This window comes from Equus przewalskii, chromosome 1 (assembly GCF_037783145.1).
Source record: "Equus przewalskii isolate Varuska chromosome 1, EquPr2, whole genome shotgun sequence".
NCBI classification, from domain to species: Eukaryota; Metazoa; Chordata; class Mammalia; order Perissodactyla; family Equidae; genus Equus; species Equus przewalskii.
Window position 1 is genome coordinate 169,200,780 of NC_091831.1, and position 21,673 is coordinate 169,222,452.

Here is a 21,673-nt window from a genome sequence, read left to right on the forward strand (position 1 = left end):
CTTTAAAAGAGGCCACTAAGACAAAGATGTAAATCAAATGAAATAAAATCAGATGTAGAAACAAGGGTTGAGCCATCTTAAGAAAACGAAACAGGGCCGGCCAGTGGCACAGTGGTTAAGTTGGCACGTTCTGCTTCTCCGTGGCGCGGGGTTCGCCGGTTCGGATCCCGAGTGAGGACATGGCACTGCTTGGCAAAAAGCCATGCTGTGGTAGGTGTCCCACATATAGAGGAAGATGGGTGTTAGCTCAGGGTCAGGCTTCCTCAGCAAAAAGAGAAGGATTGGCAGTAGTTAGCTAAGGGCTAATCTTCCTCAAAAAAAAAGAAAACGAATGGTAGCTGACTTGCCTGATAATCATCCTAAACCTTGGGGCAGTTAGATTTTAAATTGAGAAAAGCAAGACAAGTTTGGTTGACTGGCATAGATAAAATGGGAAAAAGGTTAAAATGATACATACCGTTTTTGATGCTTTGTAATTTGCTTATCCAAATTCACCAACATTTTACTCTTAGTTTTTTCTCTGAATGGTGAGTTGTAATCACAGCCTTAGAATTAAAAACAAACCAAAATACCCCCACACCCTATTTATCTGAGAGGAGCGAAAAATAAAGAACAGTAAACATACGACGTTGGCTCTTAATGTGTACCTTGTTGGGAGTGAAAAGACCCCAATCTCTCTGAACTAACAGATACTTTTAAAGGGCACGGATGCTGAACACAGGTGAACTCTGTTACCTGCTGTCTGGCTTTTCGGACAGAACTCAGCATGTTGGTAAATCTCTCCTTGTACATCAGGCGACCTCAGGATCATGCCACAATCTTCTTCAAATTTAGTCTGAAAGTTGGGAACCCAAGTCTATGTCACAGGAAAGCCCATGCGTTAGTAAACTTCACTTGTTTACAGGACTGTTCACCGCCTCTTTACTATGAATATGCTTTGTAGGTTTAAAAAATTGTAGGTTTTTATTAATGGAAGATCATCATGCTAAAGGAGGGACAAGTGTACTTTTTGCTAAGGCAAAGGTGAGGCAAAAATTACACCCAGAGGCGTAAAACTGAAATGTTATGTCAACTCCTGACAGTCAAAAGGCAAATACCAAACAGCTAGAACAATGCCAAAAAAATGGGGCCAGATGTTATCATTAGGGGAAAAAGTTATTTATGCAACTTGGCATGCGGGTCTGTCATTGTCATCCAAATAGGTTTACCATGTGGCAGAACTGAGAAAATGCCACCATTTTATTGCAGTTGGGTTTTTATAACTTTATTGAGGTTACTTTTATACTTCCTTTCATTTGTTTCAGTTCTATCTAATACTGAAGAGGTCAGATAAAGAAATTCCTTTTATTTAAAAATCTCTTGGGTTTTTTTAAGTTCATTTTTAAGCAATCCTAAATTTAGGTTTGAAACTCTGGGGAAAAATTTGAGGAAAACAGAATAGTGACTAGTACAGAAAAATAAACTAATTTTCCTATTGCCTGTTCTGAGTATAATAGAAATTTCAGTAAATTTCAGTATGTTTGCGTACAAAGCAACAATCAAGTAAAAGAATTTATTTGGTGGTGGAGGTAGATTATTTTTCTTTTCTGGCAAGACTATTTTACTTTTATTTCTTTCTTTTTTTTTTTTTTGAGAAATAGGCTTGTGTTCTAACATGGACAGTTAAAGATATGGATTTCACTTTTATTGCTGTTTTAGCTATGTCCACACATTTTCTTATGTTGTGTTGTGTTTTCACTGTTGTTCAGTTTTAAGTATTTTCTAAACACCTGTGATTTCTTTTTTTTTTTTATTGCAGTAATGCTGGTTTATAACATTATATAAATTTAGGGTGCACATCATTATATTTTGATTTCTGTGTAGATTACACCATGATCACCGCCCAAGGACTAATTACAATCCATCACTACACGCATGTGCATAATCATCCCTTTTGCCCTCCTCCCTCCCCAGTTCCCTTCTGGTAATCACCAATCCAATCTCTGTCTCTATGTGTTTGTTTGTTATTGTTTTATCTTCTATTTATGAGTGAGATCACATTGTATTTGACTTTCTCCCTCTGACTTATTTCACTTAGCATAATACCCTCATGGTTCATCCATGTTATCACAAATGGCTGGATTTCATCATTTTTTATGGCTGAGTAGTATTCCTTTGTGTATATATACCACATCTTCTTTATCCATTCATCCCTTGATGGGCACCTAGGTTGCTTCCAAGTCTTGGCTATTGTGAATAATGCTGCGGTGAACATAGGGGTGCATGTATCTTTATGCATTTGTGTTTTCAAGTTCTTTGGATAAATACCCAGCTTGCAAATTAATACCCACCTGGATCTTATGGTAGTTCTATTCTTAATTTTTTGAGGAGTCTCCATAGTATTCTCCCTAGTGGCTACACCAGTTTGCATTTCCACCCAGCAGTGTATGAGTTCCCTTTTCTCTACATCTTCTCCAACACTTGTTATTTCCTACCGTGTTAATTATACCCATTCTGATGGGTGTGAGGTGATATCTCATTGTAGTTTTGATTTGCATTTCCCTGATAGTTAATGATGTTGAACATCCTTTCATGTGCCTGTTGGCCATCTGTATATCTTCTTTAGAGAAATGTCTGTTCAGATCTTTTGTCCATTTTTTAATTGGGTTGTTAGTTCTTTTGTTGTTGACAGGTATGAGTTTTTTATGTATTTTGGATATTAACCCATTATCAGATATATGGTTTGCAAATATCTTCTCTCAATTGTTAGATTGTCTTTTCATTTTGTGGATGGTTTTCTTTGCTGTACAGAGCTTTTTAGTTTGGTGTAGTCCCATTTGTTTATCTTTTCTATTGTTTCCTTTGCCTGGTCAGACATGGTAGTTGAAAATATTCTGCCAAGAAGGAGGTCAAAGAGCATACTGCCTGTGTTCTCTTCTAGAAGTTTCATGGTTTCAAGTCTTACATTCAAGTCTTCAATCCATTTTGAGTTAATTTTGTATATGGCATAAGATAATAGTCTACTTTCATTCTTTTGCACATGGCTGTCCAGTTTTCCCTAAACCATTTATTGAAGAGACTTTCCTCTCTCCATTGCACGTTCTTGGCTCCCTTGTCGAAATTAGCTGTCCATAGATGTGTGGGTTTATTTCTGGGCTCTTGATTCTGTTCCATTGATCTGTGTGTCTGCTTTTGTGCCAGTACCATGCAGTTTTGATGACTATAGCTTTGTATTATATTTTGAAATCAGGGAGTGTTTTACCTCCAGCTTTGTTCTTTTTTCTCAGAATTCCTTTGGCTATTCAGCGTCTTTTGTTGTCCTTTGTAAATTTTAGGGTTCTTTGTTGTATTTCTGTGAAAAATGTCATTGGAACTTTGATAAGGATTGCATTGAATCTGTAGATTGCTTTAGGAAGGGTAGACATTTTAACTATGTTAATTCTTCCAATCCACACGCATGGAATATCTTTCCATTTCTTTGTGTATTCTTCAGTTTCTTCCAACAATGTTTTGTAGTTTTCAGTGTATAAGTCTTTCACTTCTTTGGTTAAGTTTATTCCTAGGCGTTTTAATTTTTTTTGTTGCAATTATCAATGGGATTATATTCTTAATTTCTCTTTCTGCTACTTTGTTGTTAGTGTATAAAAATACAACTGATTTTTGTATGTTGATTTTGTATCCTGCAAATTTACTGTATTTCTTTATTATTTGTAAAAGTTTTTTTGGTGGATTCTTTTGGGTTTTCTATATATAAAATCATGTCATCTGCAAATAGTGACAGTTTCACTTCTTCCTTTCCAATTTGTATCTCTTTTATTTCTTTTTCTTGCCTGATTGCTCTGGCTAGGACCTCCAATACTATGTTAAATAACAGTGGCAAAAGAGGCATCCTTTTGGTTCCTGTTCTTAGAGGGATAGCTTTCAGTTTTTCTCTATTAAGCATGATATTAGCTGTGGGTTTGTCATAGATGGCCTTTATTATGTTGAGGTACTTTCCTTTTATACCCATTTTATTTAGTTTTTATCATAAATGGATGCTGTATCTTGTCAAATGCTTTCTCTGCATCTATTGAGATGATCATGTGATTTTTATTCTTCATTTTATTAATGTGGTGTATAACATTGATTGGTTTGTGGATGTTGAACCATCCTTGCATCCCTGGAATAAATCCCACTTGATCATGGTACATGATCTTTTTAAGGTATTGTTGTATTCAATTTGCTAGTATTTTGTTGAGGATTTTCCTATCAATATTCATCATTGATATTGATCTGTGGTTTTCTTTTTTTGTGTTGTCCTTGTCTGGTTTTGGTGTCAGAGTAACGCTGGTTTCATACAATGAGTTAGGAAGCTTCCCCTGCTCTTCAATTTTTTGGAAGAGTTTGAGAAGGATAGATATTACGTCTTCTTTGAATGTTTGATAAAATTCAGCAGGGAAGCCATCTTGTCCTGGACTTTTATTTGGGGGGAGGTTTTGATTACTATTTTGATCTCCTTACTGGTGATTGGTGTATTCAAATTCTCTATTTCTTCTTGATTCAGTTTTGGAAGGTTGTACGATTCTAAGAATTTATCCTTTTCTTCTAGATTATCCAATTTGTTGGTGTATAGCTTTTCATAGTATTCTCTTATATTCTTTTGTATTTCTGAGATGTTCATTGTAACTTCCCCTCTTTCATTTCTGATTTTATTTATTTGAGCCTTCTCTCTTTTTTTCTTGGTGAGTCTAGCTAAAGGTTTGTCAATTTTGTTTTATCTTTTCAAAGTACCAGCTCTTAGTTTCATTGATTTTTTTTTTTCCTTTTGGTTTTTAGTCTCTATTTCATTTATTTCTGCTCTGATTTTTATTATTTCCTTCCTTCTACTGATTTGGGGCCTTGTTCTTATTCCACTTCCTTTAAGTGCACTGTTAGATTGTTTATTTGAGATTTTTCTTGTTTGTTGAGGTAGCTCTGCATTGCTGTAAACTTCCCTCTTAGAATTGCTTTTGCTGTATCCCACAAATTTTGGCATGTCATATTTTCATTTTTATTTGCCTCTAGGTATTTTTTTATTTCTCTTTTGCTTTCTTCATTCATCCAGTCATTGTTCAGTAGCATTTTGTTTAATCTCCACATATTTGTGGCTTTTTCAATTTTCTTCCTGTAGTTGCTTTCTAGTTTCATACCATTGTGGTCAGGAAAGATGCTTGATATTATTTCGATCTTCTTAAATTTATTGAGACTTGTTTTGTGGCCTAATATGTGATCTATCGGGGAAAATGTACCATGTACATTTGAAAAAAATGTGTATTTTGTGGTTTTTGGATAGACTGTTCTGTATAGATCTACTAAGTCTATCTGGTCTAATGTGTCATTTAAGGCCAATGTTTCTTTATTGATCTTCTGTTCGGATACTCGATCCATTGGTGTAAGTGAATGTTAAAGTCCCCTGCTATTATTGTGTTGCTATCTATTTCTCCTTTTATGTCTGTTATTTGCTTTATATATTTAGGTGCTCCTATGTTGGGTGCATAGATATTTACAAGTGTTATATCTTCTTGTTGGATTGTTCCCTTTATCATTATGTAGTGCCCTTCTTTGTCTCTTGTTACAGTTTTTCTTTTAAAGTATATTTCATCTGTTATAAGTATTGCTACTCCAGCTTTCTCTTCATTGCCATCTCCAAGGAGTATCTTTTTCCATTTCTTTACTTTCAGTTTGTGAGTATCTTTAAGTCTGAAGTGTGTCTCTTGTATGCAGCATATATATGGGACTATTTTTTTATCCAATCAGCCACCCTATGGATCATTTAGTCCATTGACATTTAAAGTAGCTATTGATACCACTGTACTTATTGCCATTTTGTTACTTTTTTCCTGGGTGTTTTATTAGTTCTTCTCTGTTCCTTTCTTCTTCTCTTGCTGTCTTTCCTTGTGATTTAATGGTTTTCTCTTGTACTATGTTTGGGTTCCTTTCTCTTAATTTTTTGTCTTTTTATTATAGGTTTCTGGATGGTGATTACCATGAAGCTCATGTATAATAATGTACATATATAGCAATCTATATTAAGTTGATGGTCTCTTAAGTTTGACCCCTTGCTAAAAGCTCTACTCTTTTACTTCCCTCCTCTCATATTTTATGTTTTTGAAATCATATCTAACCTCTTTTTTGTGTGTGTGTATCTGTGGCCCTCTTATCATGGAAATAGATTATTTTAGTACTTTTGTCTTTTGACCTTTATATTATCTTTATAGCTGGTTTATCTGCTACCTTACTGGATAGTTGCCTTTACTAGTGATTTTATTGTGGGGTTTTTTTTTTAAATCGTTTTCTCATTCCTATTGTAGTCTTTTCTTTTCCACATAATTAAATCCCTAGCATTTCTTTTAAGGCTTGTTTCTTGATGATAAACTCCTTTAGTTTTTGCTTGTCTGGAGAACTCTTTATCACTCCTTCCATTCTGAATGATAACCTTGCCAGGTAGAGTATTCTTGGCTGTAGGTTTTTTCCTTTCAGCTCTTTAAATATATTGTGCTGCTCCCTTCTAGCCTGTAAGGTTTCTGCTGAGAAGTCAGCTGATAGCCTTATGGGGTTTCCTTTGTATATAAATTGTTGCCTTTATCTTGCATCTTTTAGGATTCTCTCTTTTTCTTTAATTCTTGACATTTTAATTATAGTGTGTCTTGCTGTGGGCCTCTTTGGCTATATCTTGTTTGGTGCTTTCTCTGCTTCCTGTGCATGAATGTCTGTTTCCTTCCTTAGGTTAGGAAAGTTTTCAGCTATTATTTCTTCAAATAGGATCTATTTGCTCCTTTGTCTCTCTCTTCTCCTTCTGGGACATCTATAATACAGATATTAGCATGCTTGATGTTGTCCCAGAGGTCCCTTAGATTGTTCTTGTTATTTTATTATTATTATTATTGTGAGGAAGACTGACCCTGAGCTAACATTGGTTGCCAATCTTCCTCTTTTTGCTTGAGGAAGATTGTTGCTGAACTAACGTCTGTACCAGTCTTCCTCTATTTTGTTTGTGGGATGCTGCCACAGCATGGCTTGATGAGTAATGTGTAGGTCCATGCCCGGGAACCAAACCAGTGAACCCTAGGCCACTGAATTGGAGTGTGTGAACTTAAACACTATGCCACTGGGCTGGCCCAGTCCTTGTTCTTTTTCATTCTTTTTTCTTTTATCTGTACAGCTTGGGTGATTTCCTCTAGTATTTTGTCCAGCTCACTGATCTGTTCTTCTCTATCATCTACTCTGCTATTGAGTCCCTCTAGTGAATTTTTCATTTCCATTATTGTAATCTTCATTTATAATTGGTTCTTTCTTATATTTTCCAGTTCTTTGTTGAAGTTCTCACTGAATTCATCCATTCTTCTCCCTATGTCACGTACTTATGACTACTGGTTTCTACTCTTTGTCACGTAGATTGTTTATCTCTGCTTCATTTAGTTCTTTTTCTGAAGATTTGTCTTGTTCCCTTATTTGGAACGTGCATTTTTCTCTCTTTCTCTGTTCTTAAATCTAGGTACTAGGTAGATCAGTTATGTCTCCTGATCTTGGAGAGGTGACCTTATGCAAAATATGCCTGATGAGGCCTAGCAGTGTGCTTCCTTCTCATCACCAGTTCCAAATGTTCTAGGAGTGTCCCCTGTGTAGGCTACATGTGTCCTTCTGTTGTAGTAGGGTTGCTCTTGCTGCAGGTGCCCGGGGAGGTTAGGCTGTCCCCCTCCCAGCTGATTGTAATGCTCAGCTGTGTGTGGTTGCTGTGGACCCTTTAGTCACTTTATCCAGTTTTGGGAGCCCCGGCACAGTTGGCTGCCAGGCCTAATAGCACATTCCTGTTGCAGTTTTTCTGTTAAATGAGTAGGCCCTCAGTGTGACTGGTTGCTAGGCTCAGAGGCTGACAATTGTTGTAGGCCTCTTGCCTGCCAGGCTGTTGTCAGCTCTTTCAGGAGTCCAGCTGGGTGCAGCCAGCCCCAGGAATGGGAGCACCCAGTTATTTCAGGTTTTCAAAGATGGGGCTAATCCCCTTTGTGACTCTTTGAGAAGCGCAAGTCTTCTGCAGGTGACAAGCCCCACTTCCCACAGGCCCACACCCCCCATCAACACAGTCCTGACCCACTGGAGCAGACCCACTTGCCCTGCTGCAGAGGCCCCACACACTCTGCAATGCAGGCCCACCCCTCGCACCCCTCTGACCAGCAAAGGCAGACCCACTCATCCTGCTGCAGAGGTCCCACACATCCCACCTATGCAGGCCCGCAAGTTGCCTGAGGGCTTGCTGTTGGGTGGGCCAGTAGGGTGGGCCCATGGCTGAGCTGGATTAAATCGTTGCTCTAGTGGGTGGGACAGAACCCTGTGCTAACAGGCCAAGGGAAGAACTCCAGTGGTGTCTGCCAGTGTCTGTGTTGGTATGCCTGTACTAGGTCACAACAATGGCTGCCACCCATGTGTCAGTCCTTAGGGAGGTGGTCCCAGCCTGGGGAGGTCTCCCCTCTCACTAGTTGCACCCAGAGCCTATCAAGTGAATCACTTTTCACCAAAGGACTGTGTACCTTTCTTTCTGGTGATTTTAAGTTGCTTTCCAAAATTGGTGGATTTATATGAGGGCCCTTTAAGGGTAGGCTTTTTCCCCCTTATGTCCAGTAGCTTTTCTGGGGGTATTCCCCTTTGTTATTAATAGCCAGCAAAGCCAGACATTATGACACTTGTCTCAGTTGTGCTGAGTCCAAAATCTGCTTATTGTGGTAAATCTCTCCCTCTCAGATCCCCTACCCCTCCAGGAAAGGCTTCGTACCTTAAGATTGCTCCCAGCTGGGCATGAAGTGTCATGGCTAGAAGGTGGCTTTTTCCTCTCCAGAAAGGAATTTCTGCCTTTTCCACCTCAGTCAGCGCTGTCTCTTTTTGTAGGGGTTCTTTTTATCCAGTTTTCAGTTCTCCTTCTGAGGTAATTGTTCCAAGACTAGTTGTAAATTTGTTGTATCCATGGGAGGAGGTGAGTTCAGAGTGTGCCTACACTGCCATCTTGACACCAGATCTCTAGATTGTTTTTCTAGTTACTTCTGGTAAAACATTCAGATTTGGGTGGGAAAGTAACTTTTTCCCACAGTAGATACTTAACAAATACAAATAATGATTTATACAGTAATTAACTTAAGAAAAACATAGCTTGATGCAAGGCGTTCATCTGTTGCCACCTAGCTTTAATGCTACCAACACTGAGGTTACTACACATAAGAGTTATTTAGAAATTATAACAATATCTAAAATTCTTTAATTTATGGGTGCAACCATGTTGCCTCTTAATCAAAATAGCACTCCTGGGGGACAGACCCTCCAGTGAAACTGAAGTTACAGAAAGGGAAGAACAAAGTGCTTGTATTTTGTGTGTCCTTCTTTCTTCCATGGATTCCTTCCTACAGCCTCACAGTCACCCTGTTTATAGAACCTTAAAGTTCTCAGCAACCTATTTTTCACACACAAAATCAAATTTAAAAATATTAAATAGGACTTTTTTTGGTTTTAAATGGATTCAGAGTCAGGATAGGCTACTGTCTCTGGAGTAGGGGGAAGAGGTGTTAGAATAATTGAAGAGTTTACTATACATCTGTGGCCTCCATGGTTTCTTTCCTTCTGTTCTCCTCCTAAGACTGGGGCTAGAGGATCAGAACGATGGTGAACAGCACCTGGTAGGACCAGACTCCCAATTTCAGCAGCAATTTCACTGTAGAACCTAGATTCCTTCAGGCTACTCTCAATTTCATCCTGTGCTTGTTTCCTTACCACCAGCCTCCATGATCTGCCTTCTCAAAGGTTGCAAATGACTTTCTCTCTAATTCAGTGGCTTTCCCTAACCTCCCATTCTTCTTATCTTCTCTGCTCCTGTAGCACTCTTAATCACCCACTACTTTAAAAGTTTCCTTCTCTCAGCTCCCAGAATATGATACCAGTCCTACTTGGGTTTTCCTGCCGTGTTTCTTTTGTTTCCTTTGTTTCCATTGCTGGTTGCTCATCCCTCTTTTGAAGGGAGCCACAAGGCTCTATCCCATCTGCCTTTGCTTCTCACTATTCCCTCTCCTTGCATTGTCCCCCTCCCCCGACACTTTCTCTGAATTCCTTTCTCCTCAATATAGCCTATGTAACCTTCAAAATAATAGACAATCAAGCCTCATGTGGCTAAATCCATGGCATGGGAGTCTGTGGGGTGAGAAGAGACAAGACAGAATTATGGGACATACTGTCCATTTAACAGTTAGCTGAAGGGAATTTTACGAGGAGGCTTAGCATCAAGGTAATTGAAGGAGGACACAATTTCAAGAAAAATGCAGTTAAATGCTATAGAGGAATCAAGTAAAATAAGGCCAAAGGAGATTCCGTTGGACTGGGCTGTCAGGTCACTGGTTATCCTGCCAGAAGGTTCAGCAAACAAGGGCTCTGTTAGTTACACTCCTCTCTCCTCAAAAGAGACTGTGCATCAAAATGAGTGAGGTTGAACTGAGAGAAGTGCTACACACAGGATGTTCTCTTCTTCAGCATTTCTGGGAATGATGAGCATGCGTGCAGACCAAACAAAGAAGCCTGTAATAAAAATTTATTGGTAATATATGCACAGTGATATAAATGAATTAAAAAATATTATCTGTTATAGTATTTTTATAAGCAAGGTCCTCAATAGAGTGATAAAGTCCTGTTGTGTTTGCTGGTGTCACAGGCTCTGAAACTCAACAGGACTGAGGACTCCTATTAGCTTGGGTTTTTTTTCAAATTGAGGTGGAATTAACATAACATAACATTTATCATTTTAAAGTGAGCAATTCAGTGGCATTTAGTACCTTCACAGTGTTATGCAACCATCACCTCTATCTAGTTCCAACACATTTTTATCACCCCAAAAGGGAACCTCACACCCATTAAGCAATTGCTCCCCATTCTTCCCTCTCACCCCCAAGCCCCTGACGACCACCAATTTTCATTCCAACTATATGAATTTACCTAGTTTGGATATTTTGTATAAATGGAAACCATACGATATATGGCTTTTTGTGTCTGGCTTCTTTCATTGAGCGTAACGTTTTTGAGGCTACTAAGTTTTATAACTGAGAGGTAACACCAGCTAGAAAGTCAGAAATTCTCCAGGGGGTTTGACCATGGCAGGGTTTAACTTCAGGACCTGTCTCCAATCCCTTTAACAGTTCATGAGTCCAAGACAAGTCTTTCCTCCTTCCGTTCACCCAGTAAATATTTTTTAAGAACCTACTGTCTGCCAAGCACTATTTCAGGTTCTGGGGCTCTAGTGGAGACAGGCCAGACAGAGCCCCTGCCCTCATGGAGTTTACAGCTGGGAGGACAACCCCTGATTCCCAATATTGAACTCTCTTTTATCCCTGGTTCCTGTTGAGAACTGAGGCAGTTTTTGCTATTACAAAACTTACTTCAAAACAACATCTAGTGAATTTTTCATTTTCAACTATTTCAGAAATATCTGCATAGTCAAGACTAGGAAATATGTCCATGTCGGTCCTCATTTTAGTGAGATTTCCGAGATGACTGGGTTTTACCTGTCTGTTTTGAGTCTCTGATCAGTGTTGTTATTGAAAAAGAGCATTCACTGGAACAGTTTTTGATCATTAGTGTGAGATAGACTTTCAAAGCGTTTTCTGAGCTGAGACAAGTTACTTTAACCTTATTGTCAATCTGATAGATAGTGAGCTGGATTTGATTGCTCTAATGCGTCAGTTGTGATAGAATTTCACAGACAATGGATCTGCATTTTTTAAAAAGATTATTTTCAGGAAATAGAAAGTCCTTGAGCTGTGGGCCTTGCTGAGGGCTGGGCAGGTGTCTTTCTCACCTGGTTATTCCTGAGGGATAAGCCCAATCAGGACATGTGAAGACAACCTGTATCCTATTTACAGTGCAATGGGAGCAAGTAAGGCGCTGAATGGATGTTTATATCATTGTATTCCATGCATGTAGTTGTTCTAAAGAGATTAGGCACCAATCACCAGTCTTAATGCCAACACTGTTCTGGTTATTTAATGCCCAGCCGTCCTGTCCTCCTCTCACTTCAGCACAGGGAATATATGCTGATAGCTGCCAGTCGTTGTTCCCCTGCTGTGTGTCAGGCCCTCCTCATAGGACTTTACATACATTTTCTCACTTAAAGCTCCCAGCAACCTCTAAGGTGCACACCATGTGCTGTGATTATCTTGAATATGCAAGTGCTGGAACTAAGGCATAGAGATGTTAAGTAACTGGTCCAGGACCACAAGGCTAACGTGTGAGACAGGGGATCCAGGATTCAAACCCAGATCTGTTTGAGTTTCTGCCCCAAATCCCGAAATGGTTGATAAACAGTAAACCTTTTTGCTTGTTTTCCTGTATCTTTTTTCATCAATATTTTTCCTTGCTAACTCTGAATCTATTCTCTTCCCAGCAAGAGGCAGAGTGCTACAGACTCTGAGTTCTCAGAAAAGCTGTCTTTTCATTTTCTGAGGACTAGCTGTTTGTTATGGTTGTTTTTAAAAAATTTCTACCTAAGTCTAATTTAGGAAGATAATTATGCATCTATCTAATGCTCAGACACTTTGGTGTTAGAACTGGATGGCGGTGCTATCAAAAAAAATGGAGTGAGCATATATGACGGTTCGAATGTCCCCCTAGTTTAAATTGATCCCCCCCCCCCACATCTGTATATTATTTTCTGTCTCCTGTCCATCGCTGCCCTCAAACTTTCATGAGGTCTGTTTTTTGCCCTAGGGTAAATATGCGTATCTTTGTTCAATTACAGTCATGCTGTTTATGTTTTTGTCATTTTTGTTTCTTTGTATGTTTTTGTTGTATTCTACTTTTTCTACAGATGTCTCCCCTCCTGGGCCTTTGCAGGTGGGACTGCTCAATACACTCCTGATCTAGAATGAACAGAGGAAACACAAATTGCAAGACCTCGTGATGGTTTTGCCCACTCTGGGCACCAGAAGTTTGACTAGAACATTCAGTTCACTCTGGTCTTTTTGATATTCTTTACTTTTTCAAAAGATAAAACTTTTTAAAGGAAATTAAAGGAACCCAGAGGTAACCATATCAGATCTCTGTTGGGTTGTTGTTTTATAGAATGTCAGGCTCCTTCATCTCTGCTCTTTAGCTGATAATGTTTTTCGTCTCTTAAAAAAAACCCACCATTTAACCTAAAATTTTAAGAAAATCCCAGAAATGCAATCTTGGGAGACCTAACTCAATTAACGCCATGCAAGTACAGAAGGAAGTTAAAATTTAAATATGTATTACTTGCTGCAGTTGGAATCTTGGTTCTTTGATCATCATCATCATCATCATCATTTCTTCAGCCACTTTTAATTACTTTCTCTGTATATATTGTGCTAATATAAATAACCTGCTTCCAAAAATAAAAATAAATTAGCACCAATTAATTCCACTTGTTTCTTGAGCAGATCTGTAAAGATATGTGCATGTGTATGTATAATTATTTATACAGAGCCATTGGTTTAGGCCAAAATTCTGTACCAATGAAGCAAAGTTATGAAGGAAAGACCCTTGTAGAAATTAATTTAATTTAGGATTATCACTGGAATTGCAGACTGTCTACTGGAACTTCATGCACTACTCATTATCCTTTTGGTTTCAGTCAGATATTCTTAGATTTTGTCTAAATCCATTTTTTTTTTTAACTTTTTTTTTTTTTTTTAAAGATTTTATTTTTTCCATTTTCTCCCCAAAGCCCCCCGGTACATAGTTGTGTATTCTTCGTTGTGGGTTCTTCTAGTTGTGGCATGTGGGACGCTGCCTCAGCGTGGTCTGATGAGCAGTGCCATGTCCGCGCCCAGGATTCGAACTAACGAAACACTGGGCCGCCTGCAGCGAAGCGCGCGAACTTAACCACTCGGCCACGGGGCCAGCCCCTGTCTAAATCCATTTTTGATTTGTCATTTTATCAAAGACAGGAACATTTGTGCCTTTTTTAAAAAAGACCACTTTTCCAAAAAAAACAATATGCAAAAATGCTTAATTATCTTGAGCCTTATTGGCTATGTTGGGCTATCGTCAAAAAGAGCATTAGACTAAATAATTTTCCCGCCAGTTACATCCCTCTGCACACATCTTTTTTTTCAAAGACAACTTTTTAGTTATATAAATATTCTAATGTCCTTCCTCTTGGAAACTTTCCCCCTTTCTTGCCCCCAGGGTAAGTATTATGTTTGAGGTTAAATCTTGAGGAAATGGAGATTTTATTGAAAATATTGACAGAATTTAATCCACAACAGAAGGAAGTGAATGAGGGCAGAGTGAGTAGACCATCTTTAATATGTAAAATTTAAAGTCTAATGTGAGTGATTTTCTAATGGATCTTGTCAGATATTCCCTAGAGTGGATGTACAAAAATCTTTCCAAAATTGCAATAAATTTAAGAAATTTCTAGGAGGAGAGAATTAAGATGGGAAAAAGACAATATCACATCCAAAGGTTTAGTCTTTTCCTACGGAAATTTTCCACTCCAACTACTTTATTGAGCAGAGATTTGTTCTTTTAGGTGCTGCTGTAAGTTTTATTCTTTTTCAGGCCTGTGTTTGTAAAGCGTAAAGGCAGCATTTGGTCAGAAAATGATTGCATCATGGAAGATGAGTCCCATTTACAGGTGTCACTTGGGCTAAGCTCCCAGCACACATCCAGACGGCACAATTCCTGTGCCTAGTGTCAGCCCCCAGGGGTGGGACTCTCAGGGAGAATCTGTGCTGCTAAATGTTAAAGTCAACCAGAGAGTTACAAAGAGAGCTCCTTTGAAAGACTAGTTCAATTATTTATTAGCACTCTCAGAGTACAGTGTCAGCCAAGATAGTATTTGAAATTAATATACTATTTGATTAGACTGATTGATTGTTCCTACAGCTAAAGGTTTTAACATTCATTAGCCATAGTAACTGGTCATTAGTACTTCCTTTATCAGCAAGCAAAGAATAAACAGAAATTCTCATAAAAATTCATCACAGTGAATGTACTCCATACCTAAGCGAGTGCAGTGACTGCTGGTACACTAGATTAACTGTGTGGCATTGGCAGCAGGAAAGATTTCTGTTAGAAAATTTAAAAATATCCCTTAATTAATGTTTACTTTGTAACTGGACTCTTTTAAACTTAAGTAGGCCATACAGATAATCCCTTACATATCCAGTATAATAAAGTGCTAATGGGTATTTTATACTTAATATGTTTGTGTGGCATCCTTGAACTATTAGTTTCAGGAAGGATTGAGGGCTACTCAGGAAAGTTCTGCTAATGTGCTGCTGGTAAAGCCTTTTTCCCAGTACTGAGGAATAAAAGCATCATGGCCTGATTTTCAGCCAGACTGTTAAAATAATTCTGAATGGTAATGCGAATACGCTGACCTGTTACACTGTGTGCCACCTCTCTCTCCCTACCGTGTCATGACTGCCTTATGGTTTTAAAAGCACATTGAAAGGAATGATGAGAAGGAGGGAATGAGGTAGGCAGGGAGAACCCTTCATGAATTGACTTGAGGCCACTCTAGAGCAATTCTACACACATTAAGAATTATAGCTACCTCATACTGACTGCCTCCTCAGCCCTTCACAAGCATTAGCTCATTTAGTGCTCAGAATTATCTGAAAAGATAGATAGTACCAGCCCCCTTTAACAAGAGAGGAGACTGGTGCTTAGAAAGGTTAAGCAACTTGCTGAAGGCCACGCAGCTGGTAAGCAGCAAAGTCAGCATTTCAACACTCTGCAGAGTTTGAGAGCAATGCTCATTGGCCAGGCTACCCTGCATAAGCATAAGCTGAACTGCAAAGTTCTGTTTGCATTTTGTCTGCAGGTGAGCCACTCAGGGCCTGCAGTACCTATATCACCTCTCTTGGCTCCAGCATGAATCCGGACAGCCGGACAGCAAGTGAGGATGGTGAAGGAATCTGGACAGAGTCCAGGAGCCCATTCAGCAACTCTGTCTCAGAATGTGTCAAGCTCCACCTAGAGAGGGCTAACACTGGGAAGTCCAAGGAAGGATCAAGGGTCCCAAAGGTGCAGGCAGAGAGCAGCGGAAGAGAACCTGAGCTGCTTCATCCTCAGGAGTCAGGAAAGTCTTCAGATAGTTGTTATTGTAAGGCTGAAGGGGGCTGGAGGGGGTGCCTATAAGAAATAGGGGCAGGGCCGACAATAGTGAGACAAGTTAACAAGGATCAAAGTGGAATCTCTGTCATAGAAAGAGACTGAGGAAGAGAGGGCCTGAGAGAACTATGATTAAGGGGCTGCCCTTGAGCACTGGGTGCTGAGATTCAGGGTCCAGGAAGACGGAGGTGAGGAAACCAGACAAGTGTTGCTCACCTTGGGTCTGATGGGGAGCAGGGCCAAATTCTGAAAAGGCAGAGCCCTGACAGGGAAGACAGAGGAAAGGATAGACAAGTGAGAGCCTCTGGACCTTGAATGGCTCTACAGGTGGCCATGGCTCTGTTCTATTTCCCCAGGCAAACGGTGCTTCAAGTGGACAACCCAGGAATAGAGGCAAGCGGGCCTTCCACATATGTGGTCGCAGATAGTATTCCACTATGGACTCCAGAACTAAAACAGAATCAGAGGGAATGTACTCTTTTACCTTCATTTACCTGACAGTTTTATCTTCACCCAATCCAAGGTTAAAAATGTAGAAGAATCAGTAGGATATGGTTAATTCCACAAATTACAATTTGACTGTAATAATCTTACATTTTAATCTATGTTGTTGCCTTCAGTGATGAATTAATATTGATAGAAAAGCCTATTTCAATAATTTTGGATGTTATTCCAGAGAGGAAAGAGCTGATAATTATGCTATCTTTCAAATCCATGCTTGGGGCAAATTTCATTCCTGACTCCTCCAAGAAATTTGAATGGATAAAATTTTCATGCTTGTGTTCCCTAATTCTTCTTTTTTCATTCTCCTACACAGGAGACTTTGAATGTGATTGATCCTGGCTTGATGGACCTAAATGGGATGAGTGAGGATGCCCTGGAATGGGATGAAACTGACATAAGTAACAAGTTAATTAGTTTGAATGAGGAATCAAATGACCTTGATCAAGAACCCCAACCTGTCATGCCTTCCTTAAGGCTTGAAAAGACAGGTAGTGGGGAACCTGGTTATGAAGAAGAGTCAGGTGACCATGGGGGCTCTCAGTATGCCTCAAGCATTACAGCCCCCTCCAGTCCACACATTTACCAGGTGTATAGCCTCCACAATGTCGAACTCTATGAGGACAACCACATGCCATTCCTGAAGACCAGTCCAAAGTTCACCAGCGTGACACAGCCTAGTGTTTTAACTAAGAGTCTCAGTAAAGACTCTTCATTTTCATCTACCAAATCTTTGCCAGATCTTCTGGGGGGTTCCAATTTGGTGAAGCCCTGCCCATGCCACGGAGGAGACATGAGCCAGAATTCAGGAAGTGAGAGTGGAATTGTCAGTGAAGGAGACACTGAAACCACTACCAACTCTGAAATGTGCTTGCTCAATGTGGTGGATGGGTCCCCAAGTAACCCTGAAACTGAACATCTGGACCCACAAATGGAAGATGCAGTTAATGTGTTAAGGCAAAAATTTAAAGATGAGGAGGAATGCATTAAACTTCCAAATAGCTCTCAGTCATCCATTTCACCAGTGGGTTGTGTAAATGGAAAAGGTGGAGATTTAAACAGTGTTACCAAACATACCCCTGATTGTTTAGGAGAAGAATTACAAGGAAAACATGATGTGTTTACATTTTATGATTACTCATACCTTCAAGGCTCAAAACTCAAATTACCAATGATAATGAAACAGTCACAAAGTGAAAAATCACATGTACAGGATCCCCTGCTTCATGGTTTTTATTTTGATAAAAAATCCTGCAAATCTAAACATCAGGCTACAGAGTTACAACCAGATGCACCTCCCCATGAAAGGATTTTGGGAAGTGCCTCCCATGAAATGGATCGCAATTCATATAAAAGTGGCGATGTAGAGAAGACACTCCCTGGCATGCAGAATGCCAAACGGCTCTCTCTTTTATCTCACAGTTCGTCTGTGGAGTCCCTTTCTCCAGGGGGTGATTTATTTGGATTGGGCATCTTTAAAAATGGCAGTGACAGCCTCCAGCGAAGCACTTCTTTAGAAAGTTGGTTGACATCCTATAAAAGCAATGAAGATCTTTTTAGCTGTCACAGCTCTGGGGACATAAGTGTGAGCAGTGGCTCAGTCGGTGAACTGAGTAAAAGGACATTAGATCTTCTGAATCGTTTAGAGAACATCCAGAGCCCCTCAGAGCAAAAGATAAAGCGAAGTGTTTCCGATATCACTCTCCAAAGCACTTCCCAAAAGATGTCTTTTACTGGCCAGCTGTCATTGGACATAGCATCTTCTATCAATGAAGACTCGCCAGCATCTCTTACAGAACTTAGCAGCAGTGATGAGCTCTCTCTTTGCTCAGAGGATATTGTGTTACACAAAAACAAGATCCCGGAATCAAATGCATCATTCAGGAAGCGCCTGACTCGTTCAGTGGCTGATGAAAGTGATGTCAATGTTAGCATGATCGTTAATGTCTCTTGCACCTCTGCTTGCACTGATGATGAAGATGACAGTGACCTCCTCTCCAGCTCTACCCTCACCTTGACAGAAGAAGAGCTGTGCATCAAAGATGAGGATGATGACTCCAGCATTGCAACAGACGATGAAATTTATGAAGAATGCAACTTGATGTCAGGGCTGGACTATATAAAGAATGAACTGCAGACCTGGATTAGACCAAAATATTCCTTGACAAGAGATAAGAGAAGGTGTAATCTCAGTGATGAAATAAAGGGCTGTAAGGATATAAGTAGTAGTGAGATGACCAATTCCTCCGATACCCTGAACATTGAGGCCCTCCTAAATGGCTCCATAAAACATCTCTCTGAAAATAACGGAAATGGTAAGAATTTATCCCATACTCGTGAGTTAGGGACAAAGGGGGAAAATAAGAAAAATATTTTCAAAGTTAATAAAGATCCATATGTGGCTGACATGGAAAATGGCAATGTTGAAAGTACTCCAGAAAGGCAGAAGGACAAACTGAATGGAATTTCAAAAGAATCAGAAAATCTTGGTTCAACTGGGAAAAAGATTTCAGAGAGTGAGCATTGTCAGTGTAAAGCATTTATGGATAGCTCAGATGATTCCCACATTGCTGGAAAGGAATCTGTTCCCCAGACTGTTAGACATCTTTCAAAGAATTGTCAAGACCACCACCATTTAGAAAATCAAAGTGCTGCTTCTACTCCCACCGAGAAGTGTTGGCCAGAACTGCCTTCAGAAACCAGAATTATCAATAGACAGGACTCTGATGTACTGAAATCTTCATCAAATGATGCACCAAGGATGGCTGGAAAATCTACTGGATGCTGCCTAGAACTTGAACAAAACGAAACAGAGGAAAATGCTTCTCTCAGCGACAACATTTCCTGTTGCGACTGTGAGCCAGATGTTTTCCATCAAAAAGATGCCGAAGATTGTTCAGTACACGACTTTGTTAAGGAAATCATTGACATGGCCTCAACAGCCCTAAAAAGTAAATCTCAACCTGAAAATGAGGCGACTGCTCCTACTTCATTAACTCAAATCAAGGAGAAGGTGTTGGAACATTCTCACCGGCCCATCCAGCTGAGAAAAGGGGACTTTTATTCCTACCTCTCTCTCTCATCTCATGACAGTGATTGTGGGGAGGTCACCAATTACGTAGAGGAGAAGAGCAGCACTCCATTGCCACTGGACGTTACCGACTCTGGCTTAGAAGACAAAGAAGATATTGAATGCTTCTTTGAGGCCTGTGTTGAGGATGACCCTGATGGAGACAAGCCCTGTTTCTCCAACGTTCCTCCCAATGAACCTGCAGTTCCTGGCGAAGCTGCAATGCCGCTACCAGCAGCAGGCTCTTCTCATTTCAGTGATATGTCTCTCTCAGCTCATGATGCAGACTCAGTGGCTCTTTCACATCCTCCCCCTGAGAAGGGGTCTGACAGTGGAAAGGAAGTGGATGGTTTACCCCAAGCTTCCAATGTCTGTGGAGAAAGCTCAGAGTTAACTACTCCTTCAAGGCTGGGCAGTGAAAAGGAGAGTTCAGAAAACCGAGGTGAGTCTGGAATGCCAGAAGAACACAGAGCTGCTTCAGCCCCATCTAGAGTTCCAGGACTCTCCTCGAAGGCAGAGCAGCCAAAAGACAAGGATGAGTTGCCTCCCAACCCCAAAACTTTAACCTGTGAAGAAAATCTTCTGAACCTTCATGAAGAACGACATAAAAATATGCATAGGTAGAATGTAACCCTCTCCAAGCATGAAAATCATCTCATTGAAAGGTACGTACAGTCCTTGTGTTTAATATATTTTAATGTATATATTTAATATATACATACCTAAAATATGAGTTGAGTCAACAAAGCCATACTAGGAGAAAAGACTAGTCAGGATAACTGGTCATGGCCGATATTTACCTGAATAAGACATTTAGGTGGAAAAAAGTCTCCCAACAATGCAAGCAATTGTGAAGCCAAAGCAGGAAAAAATAGTCACAATTGACATTTTTGGTGATATTATTTTTATGATGTCATTCTAGCAAGAAGAATACAAAATTTGAGCAAGTAGCCGGATAATTTAGGGCCTCAGATTCTTCCACTGAGGGAGGAAAAAAGGTTCTCCAAATTGCCCTTATGTCCTCTGATCAAAAGGCCTGCCTGAGGACCACACGCCCCTCTGCAGTTTCCTGCACACGGCGCTGCCCGCTCCCTTCAGTGCCTGGAGATGAACGGTGATTAGGTTAAAGCCTGCCTCTCCCGATCTGGGCCTTCCTTTATGCTTCTGTCTAATGTAACTATCATCACATTTGCTTCCCCAGCGGAAGGCTGTGCTGTCACAGCTCCTAATCACGGCCCACTCTGAGGATTCAAACAGGAGGGGAAAGTTGATGTTAAAGGAGAGGCTCTTATTTATCCACACACAGACTGAGAACAGGCCCAGAAAGCAAATGCAGAGAGAATACATGACAAGTTAATGGTGTTTTGATAAAAACAGAATTTTTGAATTTTGCCTGAAGGTGACAGGCTGATTTCCATCAAATTTTTTAAGAAAGTCATTCCACTCTTCGTATTTAATAAGACAGCTATTGATTGATAATTCTGAGATGATGATATAGCTCTAGAAGTGACACAAAAATTCTGTTATTTCCTATTTCTAAGCCCCAGTGATGAATATACTTTCTCAATCAAGTTTAAAGAAGAAAATTTGAGCTTTTGAATGTAAGAGTTGTATTTCACCAAAGTAATAGGTGCTGAACGCCATCTCCAGCCCCCACTCCAGAAGCTTAATGCTGTAACCTAAACTCGTGCTATAGGAAATGAATTACAGAAGCAATCTACCCTAATTTGTTAACTTATTCAAATAACAGTTATTATACTTAACTATGCTAAAGATTATCTTTTTTGTGGCAGATTGTTTATTTTTTGATGAGCCTAATTACTGATTTTCTAAAAGTAATTTACATTTATTACAAATACATCTTTTAAAATGTGACAGATAAATGTTGTTCCCATAATGTATTATGAAAAAAGTTACTATTTAAAAACACATTATTTAATTTGAAAGATGAATGGCAAACATCATTATTTTTTTTCCTGCAACACCTGTGCCCTAAGC

General features: G+C 39.6%; 1 protein-coding gene across 21 annotated transcripts in view; it reads left to right on the forward strand.

Moving 5' to 3' along the window:
- The window catches only part of AKAP6 (A-kinase anchoring protein 6), a 503,988-nt gene that overhangs the window by 475,343 nt on the left and 6,972 nt on the right, over nucleotides 1-21,673 (forward strand). For all 21 annotated transcript variants that reach the window (XM_070587794.1, XM_070587721.1, XM_070587757.1 and 18 more), the window contains one exon: nucleotides 16,922-20,340. In XM_070587794.1, coding sequence (XP_070443895.1) covers nucleotides 16,922-20,299 — 3,378 coding nt within the window. In that variant the 3' untranslated portion in view covers nucleotides 20,300-20,340. The remainder of the gene's footprint in view (nucleotides 1-16,921; nucleotides 20,341-21,673) is intronic.